Here is a 20,925-nt window from a genome sequence, read left to right on the forward strand (position 1 = left end):
GATGCTAAGCATCACAGTTATTTTAGATGTCCGATTTTACATACATCCTCAATTCAAAACAGCATCACATTTTTGATAATTCAAATGGTTTTCTTCATCAACACCTTACACACATAAGTTACTTGCAAATATAAATAAATATAATAATAAAATAAATAATTGAAATACTAACCACATAGACTGAAGCAAATATTTGGATAGGTTTACACAAAGTCAGTTGTGTCCTATTGCACATAAGCACAGAGAACTTTGCTTTAATCTGTGACATGATTCTGATTTGTACCAATTCAGCTATCACTGCTATTTTCATATCCCATCCTAAAAGTAAACAAAAAAATGTGTTAAAGTTTCCATTTGAGCTATTTTAGAAATTCAACATAAACTATCAGTTTAGTCTTCTTTTTCCACCCCTTTTTGTCAAATAATGGCTAATTACATAAATATGTTCTGGCAAAACAGACATTGTGTTATCAAATTGGACAGTTTTTTCTCGCCTACTTACCTGGAAACTGTCCTTGGGCAAATGGGCATCTAACCCAGGAATCCATATGAGTGGTAAACTGAAAGTACAAAAAGGATAGATCAGTCACACTCAACCTGTAACTCCTCAAGGTGCCCAGTCTTGGCTGATTAAAACACAAGATTGTCTTGTTTCACTCTAAAAGAAAAAAAAATTGCAAATACAAAGTTGAAGTAAAAATGTAGTTATTACTAGAGATGGGCGGAACAGTCCAAATCCATTTCCTGGAATTTCACGGTTCATCTTGACAAAATCCGTCCCGCCCACTAAAATCCATCTCCAGATTGGATACTAAAAAATCCAGAAAGATTCATTCAAATGTGCCATTGAATACAATCCAAACAGATTTTGAGAGAGAATGTTCAGGCTTTATACTATATGAACCATATTACTGTAGAATCAACGTTTCATGGTCCATGGTCCATGTAGGTCTTGTGCGTCATCCAGGGGGTTGGGCTATGAACATATATGGTCATAGTAGATCATAGGGTTTCTCAGCGGCTGGTTAAGGCACAAATAGAAGGCAGGAGGCAGAGTAAGCACTGTGCATTAGCTGTGAAACCACAAAATCAGTGATATAGTCCTAACCCAACCCCCTTGATGTACAAAATCCAACATGAGCCGTGGGTATTGATCTGTATGACAAAGACCTTGTATGGTATGACTCTGGATGAGTCACTCGCTATGCGGACCCAAGTGGGCTGATCTCTATGCGAACCTGTACTACATTATTAATACGATACCCCGTTGGCTTCAACCTTCTTGGAATGTCTTACCTCATCTCTCTCAATGGCAAATTTATATGAATCCGTCTGTATTTTTGAGTATCCAATCCACCGATGGATTTTATTGAGCGGGACGGTTTTTGTCAAAATGAATGGCGGAATTCCGGGAAATGGATTTGGACTGTGCCCATCTCTAGTAATAACTCATTTTTTCCTTCCAAACACAATATAATTTTAAGCATTAAGATATTCCATTAAAATATGTATTGGCCTCCACATTGTGATAGTGGTAAAAAGGCATTCCAGGTGTTTGTTAAAGCAGTAATCCATCTAAGGATCTCAAATTTTTTTCTGTGTTCCCCATTCATGTTAGTTTAGGGGAAACCCCTATTCCCAAGATACTTACCTCCGGAGGTGCTACCAGTTATATCCTGGTCCTTAAATTTTCTGTGGCACGTGGGTCAATAGGAAGCTGTAACCGATGACGTTGCCGCTTCCTATTGGCCCCTCTGTGGTGGGCTATTTAAACTTTCATTTTGTTTCCCCTGCAGGGGATGGAAACCAGAGGGAGCTGAAATTAATTAGACCCTCTGCTTTCCCCTTTTGTAAAAAAAAAAAAAACACACACAAAAAAGGGTAACCGAAACACTTAATTTTTACTTCATAAACTAAATTAAATGAGAAGCAAAAAGTATGCTGCTAATAAAATTGTCTTTTGTAACTAAACATGTATAGTATTATACTAGTTATTTCCTATGATCGCCGTCAACACGAAAACCGATCCCTATTTACTTACCTTCATGCAAAGTCTAGGATGAGTATCTACCTGAGTATATGAAACCTGTATTGGAAAATAAAAAACATTTGGGAAGTGAATAGAAACTATGCATTTACATTTGTCTGTTTACATGTATACGGTTAACTGTTTAAAATGCAGGTGTCGTGTTTTGAAAAGATAGTCTACGTTACATCGAGCCTCTCTATGAAATGCCAGTTATACAGGGAAATTATTTCTAATTTCTTTGTTCATACAATTTAATTAAATGGTTACTCATTGAAACCAAGAAATGATACATTTTTATTTAGTTCTGCCAGAACTAAGATTAACAAATTGTACTTTGTAACTGGTCTTCATTTTCTAATACATAACATTTTAAGTACAGTAGTTAACAATGCACTTATTTTTGTTCCAACATATCTTTTATCTCTATCAACTTTCATTCTCTATGCACTTACTTTACACAAACAGGCAACCATCTTTTTCAAACATGTCAAGCAGGAAGTTCTCTCTCCATTGTTCATGGTTCATGTACTGTATATTGTTATACTTTCTATTAGACAAACAAGTTCTTCATAGATAAGATTTCAGTGTACGGAGCTGTCACATAAATTCCACAAAACTATTTAAAATATGTGTTTACCAAAATATCTATGTCTGGCATCTTCAATCTCTCAAATCACACTGATGAAACAGGTGATGGAATTGTATGAATTCAAACATTTTACTAATGGGTACTTTTACCCTCTGATTAGTAAATGTAGAAATTTATGGGGCTCCATACTGCATAGTAAACGGCTTGTTTAGCACAAAATTGGAGTATGGAAATCTTATTTTAGATTGCATTAGATTGTACTTGCCACTCTTGTGGCCATTCCTCTAATGTTTGGTTAACCAGATGTTCTGGCATAGCCGGGACAGTGCCAATTTTTAGGCCTTTGTCTTGACTTTTTGGGGTGCTGTCCCAATTTTCTATCTACAGTATTTGCCAACCGTTTATGCGAGTTCGGCGTTTGCCGGTCGCTCATACGCATTCGCGACCAGCAAACACTGTTAATGCGTATGCAGTCGGCGATCGACAACTGTGCATGCATGAAATTTGTCCTGGTTTTTGCCGGGACAAATATGGTCACCCAATCTAATGTACCTAACTCATAATTAATTTTGTTTACACTCCCACACTCCCCTTGAAGTGTCAATGCTCTGGCAGATCTTTGTGTTATATACAAAAAGGCACACTTTCCCCTTCAAGACCATTTGTAATGTCACTAATAAAGATACTTAAGAGCACCAGTGCCATTACAAATCCCTGAGGTACTCCATTGGTCCATTGGGTTAAACCATCATAAAATGAGAAAGAAAGCTGCAAACAGAAAAAGATCACAATTAGTAGAATTTCTGTTGAATCGTGCTATTTTCAGCTATTTTAGGAACTTGCATCAAAAAGTAATGCAATTGTTTCATCACTTTCTTGACAAATGCATAAAAGCTGAAGCAGTACATGCAGGATTTGCTGTAACTTGAAGCACATGAAAAAATGGGATACCCATGAAAAATATACCTACAGTAATTAGTGGCCGGTTCCAAGATTAACAAAAATTCTTCCATTAGGGGAAAATATGGAAAAAAGAAATAGTATGAGATATTAATATTTGCCCCAGTTGTCCAGAGAATTAAGTTCTGTTCGCCTCCATTTCCTGCCCTCGATTAATAAAACCCACCGCCATTAGTAATACTCTTGCAATGATATATTGTGATTACAGTAATGTATGCTGCAAATAAAAGAATGACAAGTCACTTAACTAAGTCCTATACTCCTTACCTTGTCATGCTCTGTACTTAGAGAGTTTGGGAGATTTACACATTTGTTATTCTGCTCTGTCAACCAACAAAGATTGACCGTGGCTTGCACTGGACAAGACGGCTGCCAAGCTAGCACCTGGGTAGTAGGATTGTATGTAATACTGTTCCAGAGAGCACTGGTGTCTGAAAAAAGAAAGATGGTTTACTGATAAATAAGCAACTAGATGCACGTTCTTCTAGTTAGATACATAAGATTTGTCGAACATAAAGAAATCAATCCAGTAGCCATACGTTTAAATCAATCTTTTATCGTTTAAGTAGTTAGAAGTTCTCTAAGCTATATTTGTCCTGGAGGAATGTAGATTTGTTGTAGGTTGTGATACCTTTTAGAGCAGCGGTGCGCGAACTGGGGGGCGCAAGATTTTTTTTTGGGGGGGGCACAAGATTTTTTTGGGGGGTGGCGCGGGCTGTTGCAGAGGTCCCGTGCTCTGCCCACAGGCATTTAAATTAAATGCTGGGGGACCGCGTAAGGCCTCTGCAACTAACATACCGGGATTCTGCCGGCTTCAGCACACGTAACCATGGAAACGCGGCTATGTGACGTCATGGTTGCTATGGTAACGTGACATCAAATGGAGCCACAGGATACGTGATGTGACGTCACACGACCCCGCGGTGTCATATGATGCCGCGCCAGTTAAGGAGGGGGCCGGCCAACGGAAAAGGTAAGACAGGGTGCGACGCAAAAAAAGTTTGCACGCCCCTGTTTTAGAAGGATTATTTGCTAGATTTCTACATTGATGAAGTTATAGTGTGCAACGTTATAGTGTTCTGCAAGTGTACTGTGGCCCTTGACACTATAATTTAATTTGCAAATAATTCTACTATTGATCTTATAAAAGGTATCACAACCTACTGTATAATAAGCCTACATTGGCCGGGAGTCATCAAAGCGCAATCCGCACTATCACGCCTGAATTAGCAATATCTGCTATTGATTTTAATGGCAGATATCGCCAACTTTCGCTGATTGTCTCTTAAGAGAAAAAAGATAATTGAAGCATTCTAAAGATAATAACAAACATAGAAATCAATAAACATTTTAGAATTATACTTATTTCAATGCATCTAAAATAAAACATTCAGATATATCCCTACAATATCCCTAGCTAACAATATATGTAACTTGTTCTTTATATCAGTTAGAGGAAAGATGATAAACATGAAGCTGAAGATATGTCTGCATCTAATCAATAGGTCACCACATTTTGGTTTTTAGGTAGAGCCAATTATACTGTATTGTCTAGTTTGGGATTCCAAACAAACATTTTGAATCACCTTGTTTGTAATATGACAAGCAAGCACACATTGACATTGGAGAATTAAACAATACTCAAGATTAAGTTCCATTTACTAAGAAGTATTTTGCTTTAAGGCTTTGGAAGACGCATATAGGTGCTCAGAAGGACATTTTCTAGCTACCAAGCCACTAAGTGGTGCTTCTCCACCAGATACCTTAGACACTGTATGGCCCATTCAATTGGGCATCATTTCGTTTATATGGCCCTATATATTTACCACCAAGTACTACCCAAGTGATGGGACCTGAAACATTTTAATAGTGCTACAGATGAGCCAATGAGTTTGAATGGGACTGCCAGGGACCCCCGCTGTTAATCAGATGGGCCATTAGTCTCTGCAGAAATGTCACTGAAATGTTGCAGCATGTACCCAGCATGTACCTGGGTCTTTTTGGTAATTGCCACTGATTTGTTTTAGAATAACCGTCGGCACTACAGAGTATCTACAATGAATGACTATTTACAGAAATGACCAAGTGCTGTGGAATTACAATGTTAAGGTTTACAAGTTCTACAGTTTGTCCTGGATATGTCTGATTATTTTCTCGCCTGTGAAGAAGAGGCCATGTGTAGACCATCTGATGCTCCTACCCACACCATTAGTTGAGTAGTTGAAAATGTTGCTTATTATAATTGGAAAACTTTTGCTCAAAACCTTTTTAAACACACAATCCTGTACAAGGGGATGCCAGAATAGCTGGTAAGAGGGGTTTGTAGGCATCCAGTAACCTGGTAAAATAAGGCCAAGCAGTAGAGATGTATCAATCATTCACTTATATATGCAAATAAGGAGAATATATATATATATATATATATATATATATATATATATATATATATATGAGAAAAACAAGAGAGACGGCACACTCTCCTAGTGAAATATTGCTTGTACAGTTTTAATAAAAAGGTTAAAATCCACAATAGTTAAACTCACAAACAACGAATAATAAAGTGCATTTATGAGTGCAATACTCAATCTCCTTCTCAGCTGCTTGGAACCCCACTATCTCCCTTGTGTCGGATCCGTGGTGTGGAACGTCTGTCGAGAGCCAGAACCCGGAAGTAGAGATGGTACACTCAAATTTAGTCCTCTGGCAATGTATATCCCTGGCGGGAGATTCCCTGCTCTCTTCCATTTGCATCTTTAGTGGGGATCAGGTCCATCTTGTAACTTGTACTTGTAACCATGTACTATTTGTTTTACTCTGTGCCCAGGACATACTTGAAAACGAGAGGTAACTCTCAATGTATTACTTCCTGGTAAAATATTTTATAAATAAATAAATCTTTGATGAGGATCTAATTCGTGGTGAGGTGCCACTTCAGCTTGAGTTAGAGTTGTGTTACACCTAACGCGTTTTGTTGTGTCTATGCAACTTCGTCAGAGGAACCTCACCACAGAGGACTACATTTTGAGTGTACCATATCTACTTCCAATTTCCGGCTCTCTGACGAAGTTCCACACTGCGGATCCGACACGAGGGAGATGGTGGAGTTCCAAGCAGCTGAGACGAAGATTGAGTATTGCACTCATAAATGCACTTAATTATTTGCTGTTTGTGAGTTTAACCATTGTGGATTTTAACCTTTTTATTAAAATTGTTCGTGCAATATTTCACTAGGAGAATGCGCCTTCTCTTTTTTTTTCTCCCTTTCTTAGATTTTCACTGGGATTGGGTTTTCCCTTTGGAGAAGGCAGCATGTTACTTCCAAAGGACCAATTGTGGTGTTCATTCATTTTTCTTGGACTTTTATGTGAAATATTTTATGATTTATTTCTTCTTTTAGCTTAAACTTGTATTAAATAAATATTTGACCTAGGTTCCTGGTCTTTACCTATTCATTATCTCTCTCTTCATTAATTCTATTTATCATTGTCTTACAGTTCCTTTTAGTGCTGTCTTATTTGTTATATATATACATATATAGATATACATATATATATATATATACACACACACACACACAGAACATACATGTGAGTACCGGCACTCACAGGTCTTAATCAACATTTGGGTCCAATATGTATTTATAAACTAAGAAAGAAATTTCACGAAAGAAAATATTTTCTAAATCAATTTATTTATTGTCAATGTACATCTTTTGTATAACTTTCCAAATGTTCAACTCGTAAGAATTTAATGAAAAGATTTTGGACAGAGAAGTATGGGGCATAACAGAATTATAATGGTGAATAATTCTCAATATAAATCAGCACAACACTCCAATCAGGTACACTGTTGGGATTCAGATGGGATGAAATTCACAGGAACATTGAGTGTACCCCCACCTAAAATAAGAGGAAAAATTACTCTACACATGTAATTCCTCTGAAGCATGTATTATATTTATTGTCCTCTACAAATAAATCTATTTTCTGATATGCAGGGCATCAATGGATTTTATGTGCCACACCACAACTGAAAGATACTGTAGTACACAACTGTAATACAAATATATAGAGACAAAGGGAGAAAAGAGGCCCATTAGGACTGCTTAGATGAGCATTGCCATCTACCCAGCTACTCTGAAATAACTGGATGAGTAAGTAGTAGTTGTAGACTGAAGAAAGCTAATCCAGAATACAAACAATGAAATGTTTAGTGGCATTATCCCTAGTATTTGTAAGTATAAAACCCGAAGAAGTTGTGCTTGACCTTAGCCCTGCTTCAATATACAGGTTTTACAGCTGCAGATGGCATCCCCAGGCCAATATCTGTACTGTAGTTCCAACTCATGGTAAATATTTGGACAAAGGGATCTAGAGTATGTACAGTACAGTATGTATCAACACAGAGAAAGTGTGTTTTGATTAACTGCTCAGTTTCTTGGAGCAGAGTAGTGTCATACAGTATATAGAACAGTTTCTTACATTTGATTCAGAGTTTTAGACTTACGCCAATTCAGATATACAGGACTTGGAGGCAAATAAAAGGGAAAAAGAATAGCGCACAGAGACGCAGAATGTGACATCTCATAATATGTGTCCTGTGTAACTCCTCCCAAACTCCTCCTTCTGATAATTACCAAGTCCCAAGTTTGGGCAGACAGGGCATAATTGAAGCAAACTGCTTTGATATATAAGGGTAAGATGAAAATGCCCTGGTTTTGCACTAACATTGCATTAATACATAGACCCCACAAAGTCCTGCAATTATTATCTTGTCAGAAGTGCTTCTATATCTGTAAACTATCTATTGGCATTGCTGTACTTCTATCCTAGCAATATGTCTACATTTATGTTTAGCAAGTTACTATCTGTGCTATATAATAACAGTGCTGTTCAAGAAGATTTTTATTGGACAAGTATGGAAAATATTTTTTTGCTGGTATTTGGGCCTTTGCTTTTCAAAAGGAATATTTACAGAAGAGATAAACTCCACTTACAACACACCCAGTATTTCCCACAAGCTGAGGCAGAAGCAGCAGCAGTTGGCAGTCACCAGAGGAAAATAACTGCCATACTGTATAAGAATCAATTATGATAACAAGTTGAATTGAGGAGTCAGATGTAACACAAAGGGTCAAATGAGGAGTTGAAGACAAATTCAGTGAATCACGAGTATAAAATGTTTAGTCCTAAAACAAGAGCGAGTAAACACTACGCACTAGGCACTATGTTGATATAGAGTAAAATACGAGCAAAAATGATATGTTTGTTGCTCCTGTGTAAGCCAAGAACACTTGAACAATGCCCCTAGCAGGTTCCTCCCCATGGACATGTGACTGTGATAAGCTAATAGGAAGCCTGGTAATGGAGGAGGTACTAAGAGCGAGAGTGAGCTTTAAGAGAGGGAGCAGCTATGACAGAAGGGAGATCTGTGCATAGCTAAGAGTGAGGATCATGCTTGAGCCACCTGTGAAACAGGACCTGCATACGTCCCACGTGGAGATAAGGAAAGTTGATCAGATGGAGAGTCCAGCCGCAGAGAACCGGAGCCCCGAGAGCGACAGCCAACCCAGGGGATCCCGAGGCGGGTCATTGGAATAGTGGTACCAAAAGACAAACCTTTGCAAAGTACAGGACTGCAACACACAGTGACAATACACGAGTTCCACCGGTGTACAGGTACCCTAACTGTAGGCCTGGCTACCCAGGACTAGGAGGCTATTAAGGCTATTAACTTCTATTACGTTGACTTTAACAGCGTTTATGTGCACTGTGATGATAATGTGTATTGTGACTTGTATGCAGTGCTCCTATTTCTAAGCATCATAATTTTACTGTTATCCGTCTGCTATATATACCATATACATAAATCAGTTATATACAGTGAAGTGTTCTGTCCCCTTACTGGCTCCACGCACGTGCGGTAGCCAACATAGGTGTACAGACTTAGGCCCCCACCTTAACATCAGGTGTATAATCTGAGATACAGTAAGATTTGATGGGTTACATGTAGATCGGGTTCCCTTAAAAAATCCCAAATAATCTAAGAGAAACAATGCATTCCCAGCACTGCCACGGGATGAATGAAAGCAGTCACTAATGTGTTAAGTAAGGGAATTATCTTTACTCAATTGCAAAAGTCAACAAAAATGACTCAAAAATGATCAAAAATGATCAAAAATGATCACACAGTCAAAGAGTAAAAAATGATATATATATATATATAATTTATAGAGTTCCCATCAGCCGATGGAACAAACTCACAGATGCAGAGAATAAAAACCCTCAGATCTTCCCCTATAAAGTGTATGTCGATACTAAATCACAAAAAAAGATAGATGTCCATAGAATGTAGTGTATAGCTAGTGAATAAAGAACAGTATGGGAGTTCGTTCTCGGTATCCGACGTCCCGCTTTCCATTGGATGCCTTATCCGATGGCGCATAATGCAGTCCGCTGGACGCATTATCCGACGTTGGAACCGTTTATCCGACACTCACCGCCGCCGAATAACATTGACCCGCAATCCGACGGTCCGTTATCCGACGGCGGTTTGCGGGATGTATTCTGTTGGATAAGCGAGGACCGCATGTACAATAAGGTGTGAGGTGTAAGCACGTGAGGTGTTATACACTGATAATGAACGGGCTGATGCAGAAAATAGTCTTAAATAATATGGTACTTACTATGAGTAGCGGAACACAAAAATAGGGGTAGGTAGAAGAAAAAACATATTCCTATAGCAAACAAAGTATATATATATATATTGGAAGGAGTACAAACATTTTCCAGCCCCAGTGTAGCCTTCTTCTGGCCTGTTCCCTCAAACCAGGAGGGTTTGTGGCACTTCCCTTGTACAGGAAAATATCAAATACATGCAGACCCAGGAAGGTGCCGTGCACTCCAGAAATTAATGTAATAAATTAGGTAATTATTTTAAAATGATTTTTAGAAAGTTTGAAAGTAAGGGGGTATTTCTTTTTCTCGTTTTTTTTCCCCTTCCATGATAACGTAGTCAGATTTACAGATCTCAACTATCTGTCACATGTCCAACTAGAAAATGGGAAGGAGAGGGAAGTATTTAACATGTAGTAAGAGAAACAAAAGAAAAAAAAGAGAAGGGAACTAAAACAACTCCATAATCTCAATTTACATTTACAAACGTTGCCAATAAATCTTTGAACATTAATTCAAATTACATCAAATTACATATAATTGTCTGATATTTTTCTTTGAAAAAGTACCAAATGCACAAGAGGGTTATTATTAACCCTGCTATAGTGCCAATCGGAAACTCCCATTGACTTCAAAGGGGAGTTTTAAAGTAGTATTGCCAGATTGGCACTATCACACTTTAATAAATAACCCCAAGACATAACCCATTAAATATATCACAATATCAGTTTAGTTTTGTGATATGTGGGAAAGCACCTTAGCTTTTCTACAGTACCATGTGCTATGGTTTCCCCAAAGCTTTAAATGATATAAAATTAAAAAAATTAAATCGTTAGCATTGTTTCTTCATGTGCACTGAAATGTGTAGTGAGACTTACAGTAAGTATATTTATACTTCCTGGAGAAGCACTAAACCGCGTGGCCCCGCACAACTAAACCCCCCTCTCACATAACATCCGGTTGTTTGCTTAGCCAGGTGTTTGCATGTCTGGTTCCCGCAACAGACATAACCAGGAAGTGCTGGTCATTTATACACACAGCAAGGACACCTGCTCCAGCTTGCGGAACACGCAATAGCGATCGTCGCTTTTTATTATGTTACCCCAATTAAAAGTGTGGATATACCCCTTCCCTTTTTTATGTGAATATATTTTGTTACTGAAATACTGTGCGCTCTTGTCTTCTTTTCTCTTTGGTTTTGGAGGTCTACTGGCATGGGCTGTCCATTGAAGCTTTGGAGTGCTCCAGTAGATGCAAGGAGATCAGGCACAAGTTTAACCCATTGGAGCACGAGCAAAGCTATTTATTCAATATTTATACTTTGTTTACTATTAACATATTTGCCAGACGTTTTCAGATGCTTGCAAAATGTGCATGCTTTTGCAGATATATGCACAGTACATCCCGAGTCATTGCATGCTTGCATGTGAGAGCACTTAAACATAAGTCTTATAGCAAGATACATTGAAACACATTTATTATTTTCAATTATGTCATCATAATTATGTAATTCTGTTGATAAAAAAAACTAAAATTACCTTATGAATTCATATGTCCCAATTATTCATTTTGGATCTAAGGCTTTTTTGTTCCACTACAAATTGTTTGCATCTCATCTTGTTCATTGATAGGTAAAGCTATGTATGAACTGCTGCACCTATGGAAATATTTTTTTTTAAATACATACAGTGAATGGTCTACTTAGTGTAGCCCCTGTAAGAAAGAGCGGGCTACTTATCCTTCTCCTACTGGAGTAAGCCCTGGTAAGGGCAAGCGCCAGTATTAACCATGGATTTCCCCCCCTCACCAAGCCCTGCCTGGAGTGATAGAGGTAGGCCCCTGACTCTGTAGCAGGCCTGAGACAGAGGGGAGGTTCTGCTGACATCACAAGGGGCAGGGCTGGATCTATTTAGTGGGCTGTCCTGTGTGTGTGTGTGTGTGTGTGTGTGTGTGTGTGTGTGTGTGTGTGTGTGAGTCATTTCTGGAAAGTGTTGAGTCGGAGAGTTCTGCCTGTGAGGAGGAGAGGCTGTCAGTCTGTGGAGTTGGAGTGTCTGGCTGGTGTGTCAGAATCTGGAGAGGAGAGTGGCAGTTCTGTATGGTGACAGGAGAAGCCATGCTGAGAGTGAGAAGAGTGCTTGGAAGAGATACTCAGAGCCCCTCTGAGTAGAGCGGACAGAACTATAGAGGTGGACCAATGCCCCTCACCCTGTTCAGGGGGTGAGGGGAAAGACATCTAGCCTCACCCATAGGGCCTACCCTGGGGGGCGGAGGCAGGGGTATTGAGGCCCCATCCAGACCATCCTGCCGAGATACAGTCTGGAGGAGAAAGAGGGAGGAAGAGACCTTGTTCATATGTGGAAGTACTGCTGCTAATGAACTGCTGCTGTGTATGAGCTAAGAGACAATAAAGACATTGCTGTTTTACACAAAGAGACTGTGTGAGAGCTGGATCATTCGCCCTGGGACCAAGGTTTTCTCTGTAAGGGTCCTAAACCACATCCCTGGGACTTATGGAGATGGAGGCGCTGCACCACAACCACTAAAGAATAGAGGCATATACCCCAGAAGCATGGCCCTGTTATCCCCCACACCAACGCGGGAGACTCAGGCCCTGAGTGGTATGCACCACCAACTACATGTAGCCAGCCCTCAATACACCTTAGAGGCACGATCTGTGTCTGGGGGGGGGGGGACATGGGCTACATTAGTTTAGTGGGATTTGTTCACAATCCCAAAACAGAAGCAGAGAATTAGCAACTTCAGGTGATGTCATTTTAAATAAGTCACTATCAGAAATTGGCCATCATTGTTCACTGAAGAATATCTGTAGTCACTTGAAGAAATCAGAGGACCCCAAGTGCAATACATTGCACAATAAACCTCTCCTATCTCCTTTCCTACTGACCTGCCGAGTGGAATTTAGTTAATTGAAACTATAATGTTTGTAAATAGGCACTGTAAAAAGAAAAAAAACATTCCTCAGTTATATATACAAGTGGCCAGGTCCCCCTGGGGCCCATTTCAGTCTCCTTACCTCCCGGCGTGTCTGTTTGTGGTAGCGGAGGCAGGGACAGGTGCCGGCGGGGTGTGGGGAGGGAGAGCTGCGGTCAGAGAGGCGACCAAGTCGCCGGCGGCTCCCATTGCAGGACGCCACCATGTTGCTAGGCTCGCGCATGCGCAGTGCAAGATCCCGCATGCGCAGAGGACCTCCTAGAGGTGGCCAATACAAAATAGGCTCTGCGGGGACTACAAGCCCCATCATGCACCTGAGCTGCTAGATCACATGCAGCCAGACAACCAATACGGCCACAGAGATTATGGAGCAGCCGGATTTATACATTTGGTGCGCTGAGGAGCATGCAAGTCGGAGCTGGGACAAGGAGAGGGTAGGGTGTATGTGCAGGGTGTCTGTGACCCCTGCACTAGGCCAGAGACCCATTTATTTATTTCTTTATTTATTTATAAAATATTTTACCAGGAAGTAATACATTGAGAGTTACCTCTCGTTTTCAAGTATGTCCTGGGCACAGAGAAAAACAAAAAATACATGGTTACAAGTACAGTTACATAAATGAACAAGGTATACATTATATACAAGACATTGCATGCACAGTTAAAGAAAATATATATTATGAGCGTATGAAACAGTTACAGACCAGGTTAAAATGTGAGACAGCCTTAGATTTGAAAGAACTTAAACAGGTGGTGGATGTGAGGGTCTCTGGTAGGTTGTTCCAGTTTTGAGGTGCACGGAAGGAGAAGGAGGAACGTCCGGATACTTTGTTGAGCCTTGGGACCATGAATAGTCTTTTGGAGTCTGATCTCAGGTGATAGGTGCTGCATGTGGCAGGGGCGAGGAGCTTGTTCAGGTAGCTGGGTAGCTTGCCCAGAAAGTACTTGAGGGTGAGACAGGAAAGGTGAACTTTGCGCCTAGACTCTAGTGATGACCAATCTAGTTCTTTGAGCATTTCGCAGTGATGTGTGTTGTAGTTGCATTGGAGAACAAAACGACAAATTGAATTGTAGAGGGTGTCAAGTTTGCTAAGGTGGGTTTGAGGTGCCGAGCCATATACTATGTCTCCATAGTCAATAATTGGCATTAGCATCTGCTGTGCGATACGCTTTCTGACCAGGAGACTTAGGGAGGATTTGTTCCTGTAAAGTACCCCTAGTTTGGCATAGGTCTTGGTTGTCAGGGTATCAATGTGCATCCCGAATGTTAAGTGGGAGTCAAACCATAAGCCCAGGTATTTAAAACTAGTGACAGGTGTTAGGGTGGTGTTAGCGTTGGTTCTAATCAGTAGCTCAGTCACTGGAAGCTTTACAAATTTAGTCTTGGTCCCAAATACCATTGTTACAGTCTTGTCAGTGTTTAAAAACAGTTTGTTTTGGGAAATCCAGTTTACGAGTCTCAAAAAGTCAGACTGAAGTATGTGTTGAAGGTCAGAGAGGCTATGGCTGTGTGCATATAGGATTGTGTCATCTGCATAAATGTGTATTGAGGCTTCCTTACAAGCTGTGGGAAGATCATTAATGAACACTGAGAAGAGTAGGGGCCCCAGAACAGAGCCTTGCGGGACACCACAGGTGATATCCAGGGGTTGGAGTTAGAGCCTGAGATGGACACATGTTGGGATCTTCCTGATAGGTAGGACTGAAACCAGTTTAAAGCATGTTTCCCTATTCCAGAGCTCTGGAGTTTGTTAAGCAGGATAACATGATCAACTGTGTCAAAAGCCTTTGCAAAATCTAGGAATACTGCACCAGTGAGTTGTCCCCATTCCATTCCACACTGGATTTCATTGCAAACTTTTAGCAGGGTAGTTACGGTGGAGTGTTTGGGACGAAACCCAGACTGGAATTGGCTAGGGAAATTTGTCTTGGTGTAGAAATCGCTTAATTGGGAGTGGACACATTTTCCATAACTTTTCCATTTTTCCATTTTAGGCCCCGACTCCCTGTTTAGCTTGTGGCTGCTGCAGGGACCATCCCAGTAGATAGGGACACTGCCCTGTAGCAACAAGCGTGAGGGACACAGCCAGGACACGGCGGCAACCTGGCATCTGGTGGTCTGGGACCAGATCACCACACCAACAGAGAGAGACTATTACGGTGGGACCCTCCTGATGGACATCACCCCACGTGGAGGCGGATTCATCGCTGACGGCGTGGGACCGGACGGCTTCCTCTTGTCTTCAGTCGACGCTACTGGGTGCTGGAGTACCCGGAAGGACACTGTGTTGGGGGGCACAGTGGTGTTACGGCCATGCGTGGCCTATTTGGTGTGGTTGTTATATTGTTGTTACCTTTTTCATACGCATGCTGTAAACTGTTATCTTTATCAGTCTGTGTATTATTGCATGGCTTCCTGTGACAGGGTTATCCAACATAGTAGGATCCCGCTCAGGTGGAGGTGCTGCCGCCAGACGGATCAGGTACATGCCAGGCTCCAGCAGCGGAGGTTCAGGCCTCCTGTGAACCACAGGTAATGCAACGCACACACAGTAGCCGTCTGTAAGAGGACATGTGCAGAGGTACGCAATGGAGACTGTTTTAAGGTGAAATTAAAATAAGGCTTTATTGCGCCTGTTGCTTTAAATACATGTGAAAATCCGTAAACAAAATCTGCTCCACTTTGGAGTATATTCACACTTGCAGTCCAGCCCTCTCTAACTGCATGGCTAGCCCAGCGATTCACCAGCCCAAATCATAGAGACATTTATATATAGATAACAGTCTTATAAGAAAAGTCTTATCTGTCTCTTGTAGCTGTAGGGGAAGGCTTCTGTGCTCTCCTGGTGTCCACACCCTTGTGTGTCAAGGCAATGTCAGGATCCAGGTCTAGAAGTATTGTCCCCTGTGTCTTGCTGGCAGCGTGCAGTCTCTCTGCCGCTCAAGACATCTGTTTGTTCCACAGGTCAGCCCAGTTGAGGACTAGGGAACTTTCTGCGTCCTGGGTCAGCTCAGCTCACGTGTGTGCTCAGGAAGAATCTCCTTTCCTGTCTCAGAGGCAGGCTTTTCTGACACCTGTAATCAGCCAGGTGGTGTTGGTTAATTGACTACCAGCAGTTAACCACCACACTGCTGGATTAGAGGCACATTTTGAACAGGGATAAGTCCCCTGTTACACCATCATATCTCCCATAGGGTGGGGGAAACTGTGATACATACACAACACTACATTTGTGTGTATATGAATTAGGGCAGGGGTAGCTAACTTCAGTCAGCCACTGAGCCACTGATTGAGCCACCAGTGCTGAAGCAGAGGTATCCTGAAAACCTGACCTGTTGGCAGCCCTTGAGTATTTGAGTTGGCTAACCCTGCACTAGGGCTTTAGAGTTTGACATTACACCACAAAGAATAACATCAATTATAACTGTTAAACATTAATGTTCTTTGCAAGCATACTTAAAAAGAAAGCTTTTACTGCTGCATACAGCAAAAATCCCACCGGACCTACAGTATATCCACATAACATAACTGATAGGAGAGTGTAATAAAGTAGATCTGTCACTCACACACTTAAGGGTATAGCCACAGAAGTGCGTGATATTTTTAATATTACGTTATCGCCATTGATGTATCGAGATCAGTATCACAAAAGGTGCTTAGCGTTACAATGTTATCGCATTCACCTGAAAAATAGTGGATTGCTGACTTTTACCGGATGTTTTGCTTACTGTTGCAATAATGCCAATCATAAAGTGATGAGCAGCTTACGTACCTAACAATGAAAATCCTCAGACCTGTGCTCATGTGATCGCACGGTAATAATGCTACGATATTGAAGACCTTCCAAAAGCTATTATTGTGTTACTTCTAGGAATAGTCTAAAAGCAACATACTGAGTAAAGAACTTAACCCTTTCATTTCAAAAAGTGACATGTCATACAAAGATAAATATTAGGGATCATACTGTATAAATGTCTGAAACACATCATAAACTGTATTATGGTTTTTAGCAGGGAGATTAGACTGCTACTTAATGTAATGTGGTGTATTTTACCTGTTGGCTCACAGGAGGCCTGAACTTCCGCTTCTGGGAGCCTGGGGTGTATCTGGTTCGTTCCGGTGATGGCGCCTCCACCTGTGAAAGATCCTGGCAGTGCCGGATAGCCCCTTCACAGGACCCAATACAATGAGCACACACACACACACGAGTATAATATAACATGTTTACTGAACTCAGCTCTAATACCCACACAGTATGCATAACAAGTAGGCCTCGCACGGCCTTACCCCCATACAGTATCCCGCTGTCCAACCACCTAGTCCACACCCTGGTGAGGTTTCCCCCAATGTACTGAGGTGCCCTTGGCACCTAAATACCCAGTGTCCACAGGAGCCACAACCCACCCCAAGTGTGTGTGACTGCGCTGCCCACAGTAAGAGTATTAACGATTGGTGCACTTGTTGTCTGTGGTACCTGTGGGGTGCTCTAGCACCCGGTATCGTCAACTGAAGAAAGGGGGTTTGTCCGGTCCCACGCCGTCGCCGTCAGCCTCTACATGGGGTGGATACCCGCTGGAGTGTCCCACCATGAAGATAGTCTCTTTCCTGTGGTGGTGGTCTGGTCCCAGACCAGGTCACAAGTACTACATGGAATCGCTGTGCCCCTGACACTATAGACTCTAATTAGGGCTGTGTCCTTATCTAAGGGGCCTGTCCCTGAAGCAGCCACAATCTGTTTGGGTCTGGGCCTACCTTGGGCCTAAGGGGCAAGCTAGGCCTAGTCCAGGGAAGCACAGCTCCCTGGACACTACCTCTCTGCTTCTGCTCCCTCTTCCGGCTGGCGTGGTGTGCAGAGCGTGCCATTGTATCTATTCTGGTGCAGGGGAATGCTGCAGCCCTATTGGCTTTGGTGCCTCACATGTATCAGTCCCTGAGGCTGTTGGGAACTGTAGTTCCCTTGCGGAGCCTGTCCCTGTCATGGCCGCCACAACTACTCACTACGCATGCGCTGGATCTCGCGCATGCGCACTAAACCCCAAGATGGAGGCACTCTATGTCCTCGGGCCGCCGCGGAGTTTCAATCATCCAGGTGGACCTTCTACAGGACTTACAAAGCACCAGCAAAGTAACCCTGTATACTGTACAAGCAATGTTAAAGCAATATGTTGGTATTGTATAGTTGCTAAGCAATAGTTTGTATATATGTAACCCCTCTTTGGGGTTAACTGTGTGGGCTCACACAGAGTAACGGTCCTTCCCTATCACATGGTGCTGGTGACTCAGCAGAAGTTAAGCCTGCCCATTTCTGTCTGATACATTGACATCATCATATAAATAGATGGGAGAAGCTTCTGGAAGACAGATCGCAGGAGGGGTTGAAAGAGGTGGGATCTCAATGTGAGTAGTTAAGTAAGCCCGTATATACAGATAGGTTCCCAATTTCCTTTATTGTTTTCTGTTATGGAAAGTACCCTGTTTATCTAGAGTCCACCCAGAATGGTCTGGCATTACTCCCAAAATATGTTGAGAGACAGAAGATGCCCAGAGGGAGCTTCATCAGCTACAGCCCCTAGGTATGGTTGGACCACGGAGGGTCCGTTGCTGCCTATCTGCCAGAAAGCCACGCAGTGGCAGGCCGCCCTGAAAGGAGGAGTCTGATCACAGAGGTACTAGGCTCGTCACGTGCCCCATGGATATGGAGCCCTTCCTGTGCTGCAGAGCAAAGGGACTCTATAAGTAGCCTAGTAAATATAAAGTCTCAGCACCTTCCTAGTGGGCCGCGATGGGAGCAGCTAGGGAAGACATGCAAAAAGCATAGGCCAAAGACACTTTATTGAAAGTACAAGATGACCTTTGTACAGTATATGAAATGTGAGACTGTGCCTACAAGATAATAAACTGCTGTTTGAATAAAGTTCCTGGCGCTCAGCATTGTGTACCAACGCCCAGCCTACACCCAGAACAAGGTAATGCACCCTGAGCAGCCCTAACACCGACACTGATGTAAACTCCATAGGAGCCAGCATTGAGGGTTACATATAGTTTATGTCAAATCATCAGGGGAAAACGTTTTCCACAAATGAAATACATTTTGAAGGATGTGTGATTTTTCTACTGAATGGGCTCTTTTTTAAAAGGCAGAATACAGTTTGAATGTTTACATTCACAGGGTTTTATTTGAGACAATGCCTCCCATCTTTGTATGGGGCATGTTAAAACACGCAGAAAATACAGTGTATAAAAAGAGTAACTTGGCAGCGTTCATCCCATGTGTTTTTTTATTAAAAACCGGTTTCAATCAAAAGTATGTTGCACTTAACCTCCAAAACAACTAGTAATCGTTCTGACATTTCCAGGAACTAGTCAGTTTGTAAGAAGAACTTTAGAAGAGATTATGCTATTCTTTTATGGTTCCTTTTAATGTATTGTAAACCCTCCTTATCCGGCTCTAAAGGAGGTTACATCAATTCTTCTATATGCATAGGCAGTGTTCAGTCTCTCGGGCCTTTGCCGGGTGCTGGGTAAGTGCAGGCTGGGCGTGGATGCTTGAATGTAACAAGGATGGGCGCCAGGAATCCTTATAAACAAAAAGGTGATTTATTGGACATCCGTAAATAATGCTTCACAGACACTGACATACAGGTTATTTGACCAAAACTCGTAGTAAGCAATATCATTCTGGACATCTTCCCATGGTGGTAGCACTCACTCCTACACTGGGAAGTACTTAAACTTCTTACCCATAGTAAGGGATAAAGTGACAGTCTCTTGCATAGAGTCAGTAATGCCCCATATTGAATGTGCTCTACGGGCTCCTGAATTAGTAATCCGCTACTTTGTACCGCATACTTCTTCCATACCTATTTCATGAACGTTCCGGTTGGGCCAGTCCAAACATACTCTGGAGTTAATGCCGAGAACTCCCATCAAGAGCATGCTGCATCCTTTTCAATAGTGAGAACGATCGTGGACATTTACTGTACTACTGGCACTTACTTAATGGGCAAGTTTGCAACTGAAAACAGTGACAGGTCACTTCTTAATACACTTAGCTATATGCATAAACCTATTTACAGGACTCAGTGAGGATCCAAGTCAGAACTGTGAAGAACCTGTTTTTAGAACAGAGTACAGCTATATATATATATACCCTCTATACTCCCCCTACACTGCCTATAGTGACATCAAGAGTCAAAAAACATACAAGGGAGTGGCAATCCCTTCTGCACAGTCATTCTACATTATGATGGGGAGGGGAATATCCTGAGTGAGCCCACACAGTTAACCCATTAAGGCCATTAACCACTAAACTGAAATAATAGTCCCCAAAACAAACATGCTATAGTTACCACACTTACTGTTCTATAGCACAAACAATGTAATCTTGTTTCAATCTTCTTAAACATAATGTACGTACATACAGATGCAGTAGGACTTACTGTTTTTGGTGCCGCGGACCAACATGCTGAAATCTGCAGGGCATCCACAGCACCAAAAAAGTACATTTTTGCAGCCTGGGAGAATTAACGCTGCGGGCGTCCATGCTTCTGAATGGGACCCTCGCAGGGTTAATCCTCTCGGGTCAGACAGTCCGGAAGAACTGCGTAGAGGAGTCCCAGAAAGAAGCAGTCTGTGTCTCCCCGAACAGCTCTAAAGGTAAGTGAGGCAGTGAGAAGCAGTCTCTCTCTGTATCTCACTGAGCAGCTGTGAAGGTAAGTGA

At 41.7% G+C, this 20,925-nt stretch overlaps 1 protein-coding gene across 4 annotated transcripts in view; it reads right to left on the reverse strand.

Annotated features, from left to right (window-relative positions):
* The window catches only part of IL17REL (interleukin 17 receptor E like), a 141,918-nt gene that overhangs the window by 57,550 nt on the left and 63,443 nt on the right, over positions 1–20,925 (reverse strand). For all 4 annotated transcript variants that reach the window (XM_075599826.1, XM_075599827.1, XM_075599824.1 and 1 more), the window contains exons 10-13: positions 3,846–4,009; positions 2,042–2,086; positions 503–560; positions 173–318 (exon numbers count right to left, since the gene is read on the reverse strand). In XM_075599826.1, the coding sequence (XP_075455941.1) occupies positions 173–318; positions 503–560; positions 2,042–2,086; positions 3,846–4,009 (413 nt within the window). The remainder of the gene's footprint in view (positions 1–172; positions 319–502; positions 561–2,041; positions 2,087–3,845; positions 4,010–20,925) is intronic.

The sequence above is a fragment of the Ascaphus truei genome, chromosome 5 (genome assembly GCF_040206685.1).
Source record: "Ascaphus truei isolate aAscTru1 chromosome 5, aAscTru1.hap1, whole genome shotgun sequence".
In the NCBI taxonomy this organism is placed as follows: Eukaryota; Metazoa; Chordata; class Amphibia; order Anura; family Ascaphidae; genus Ascaphus; species Ascaphus truei.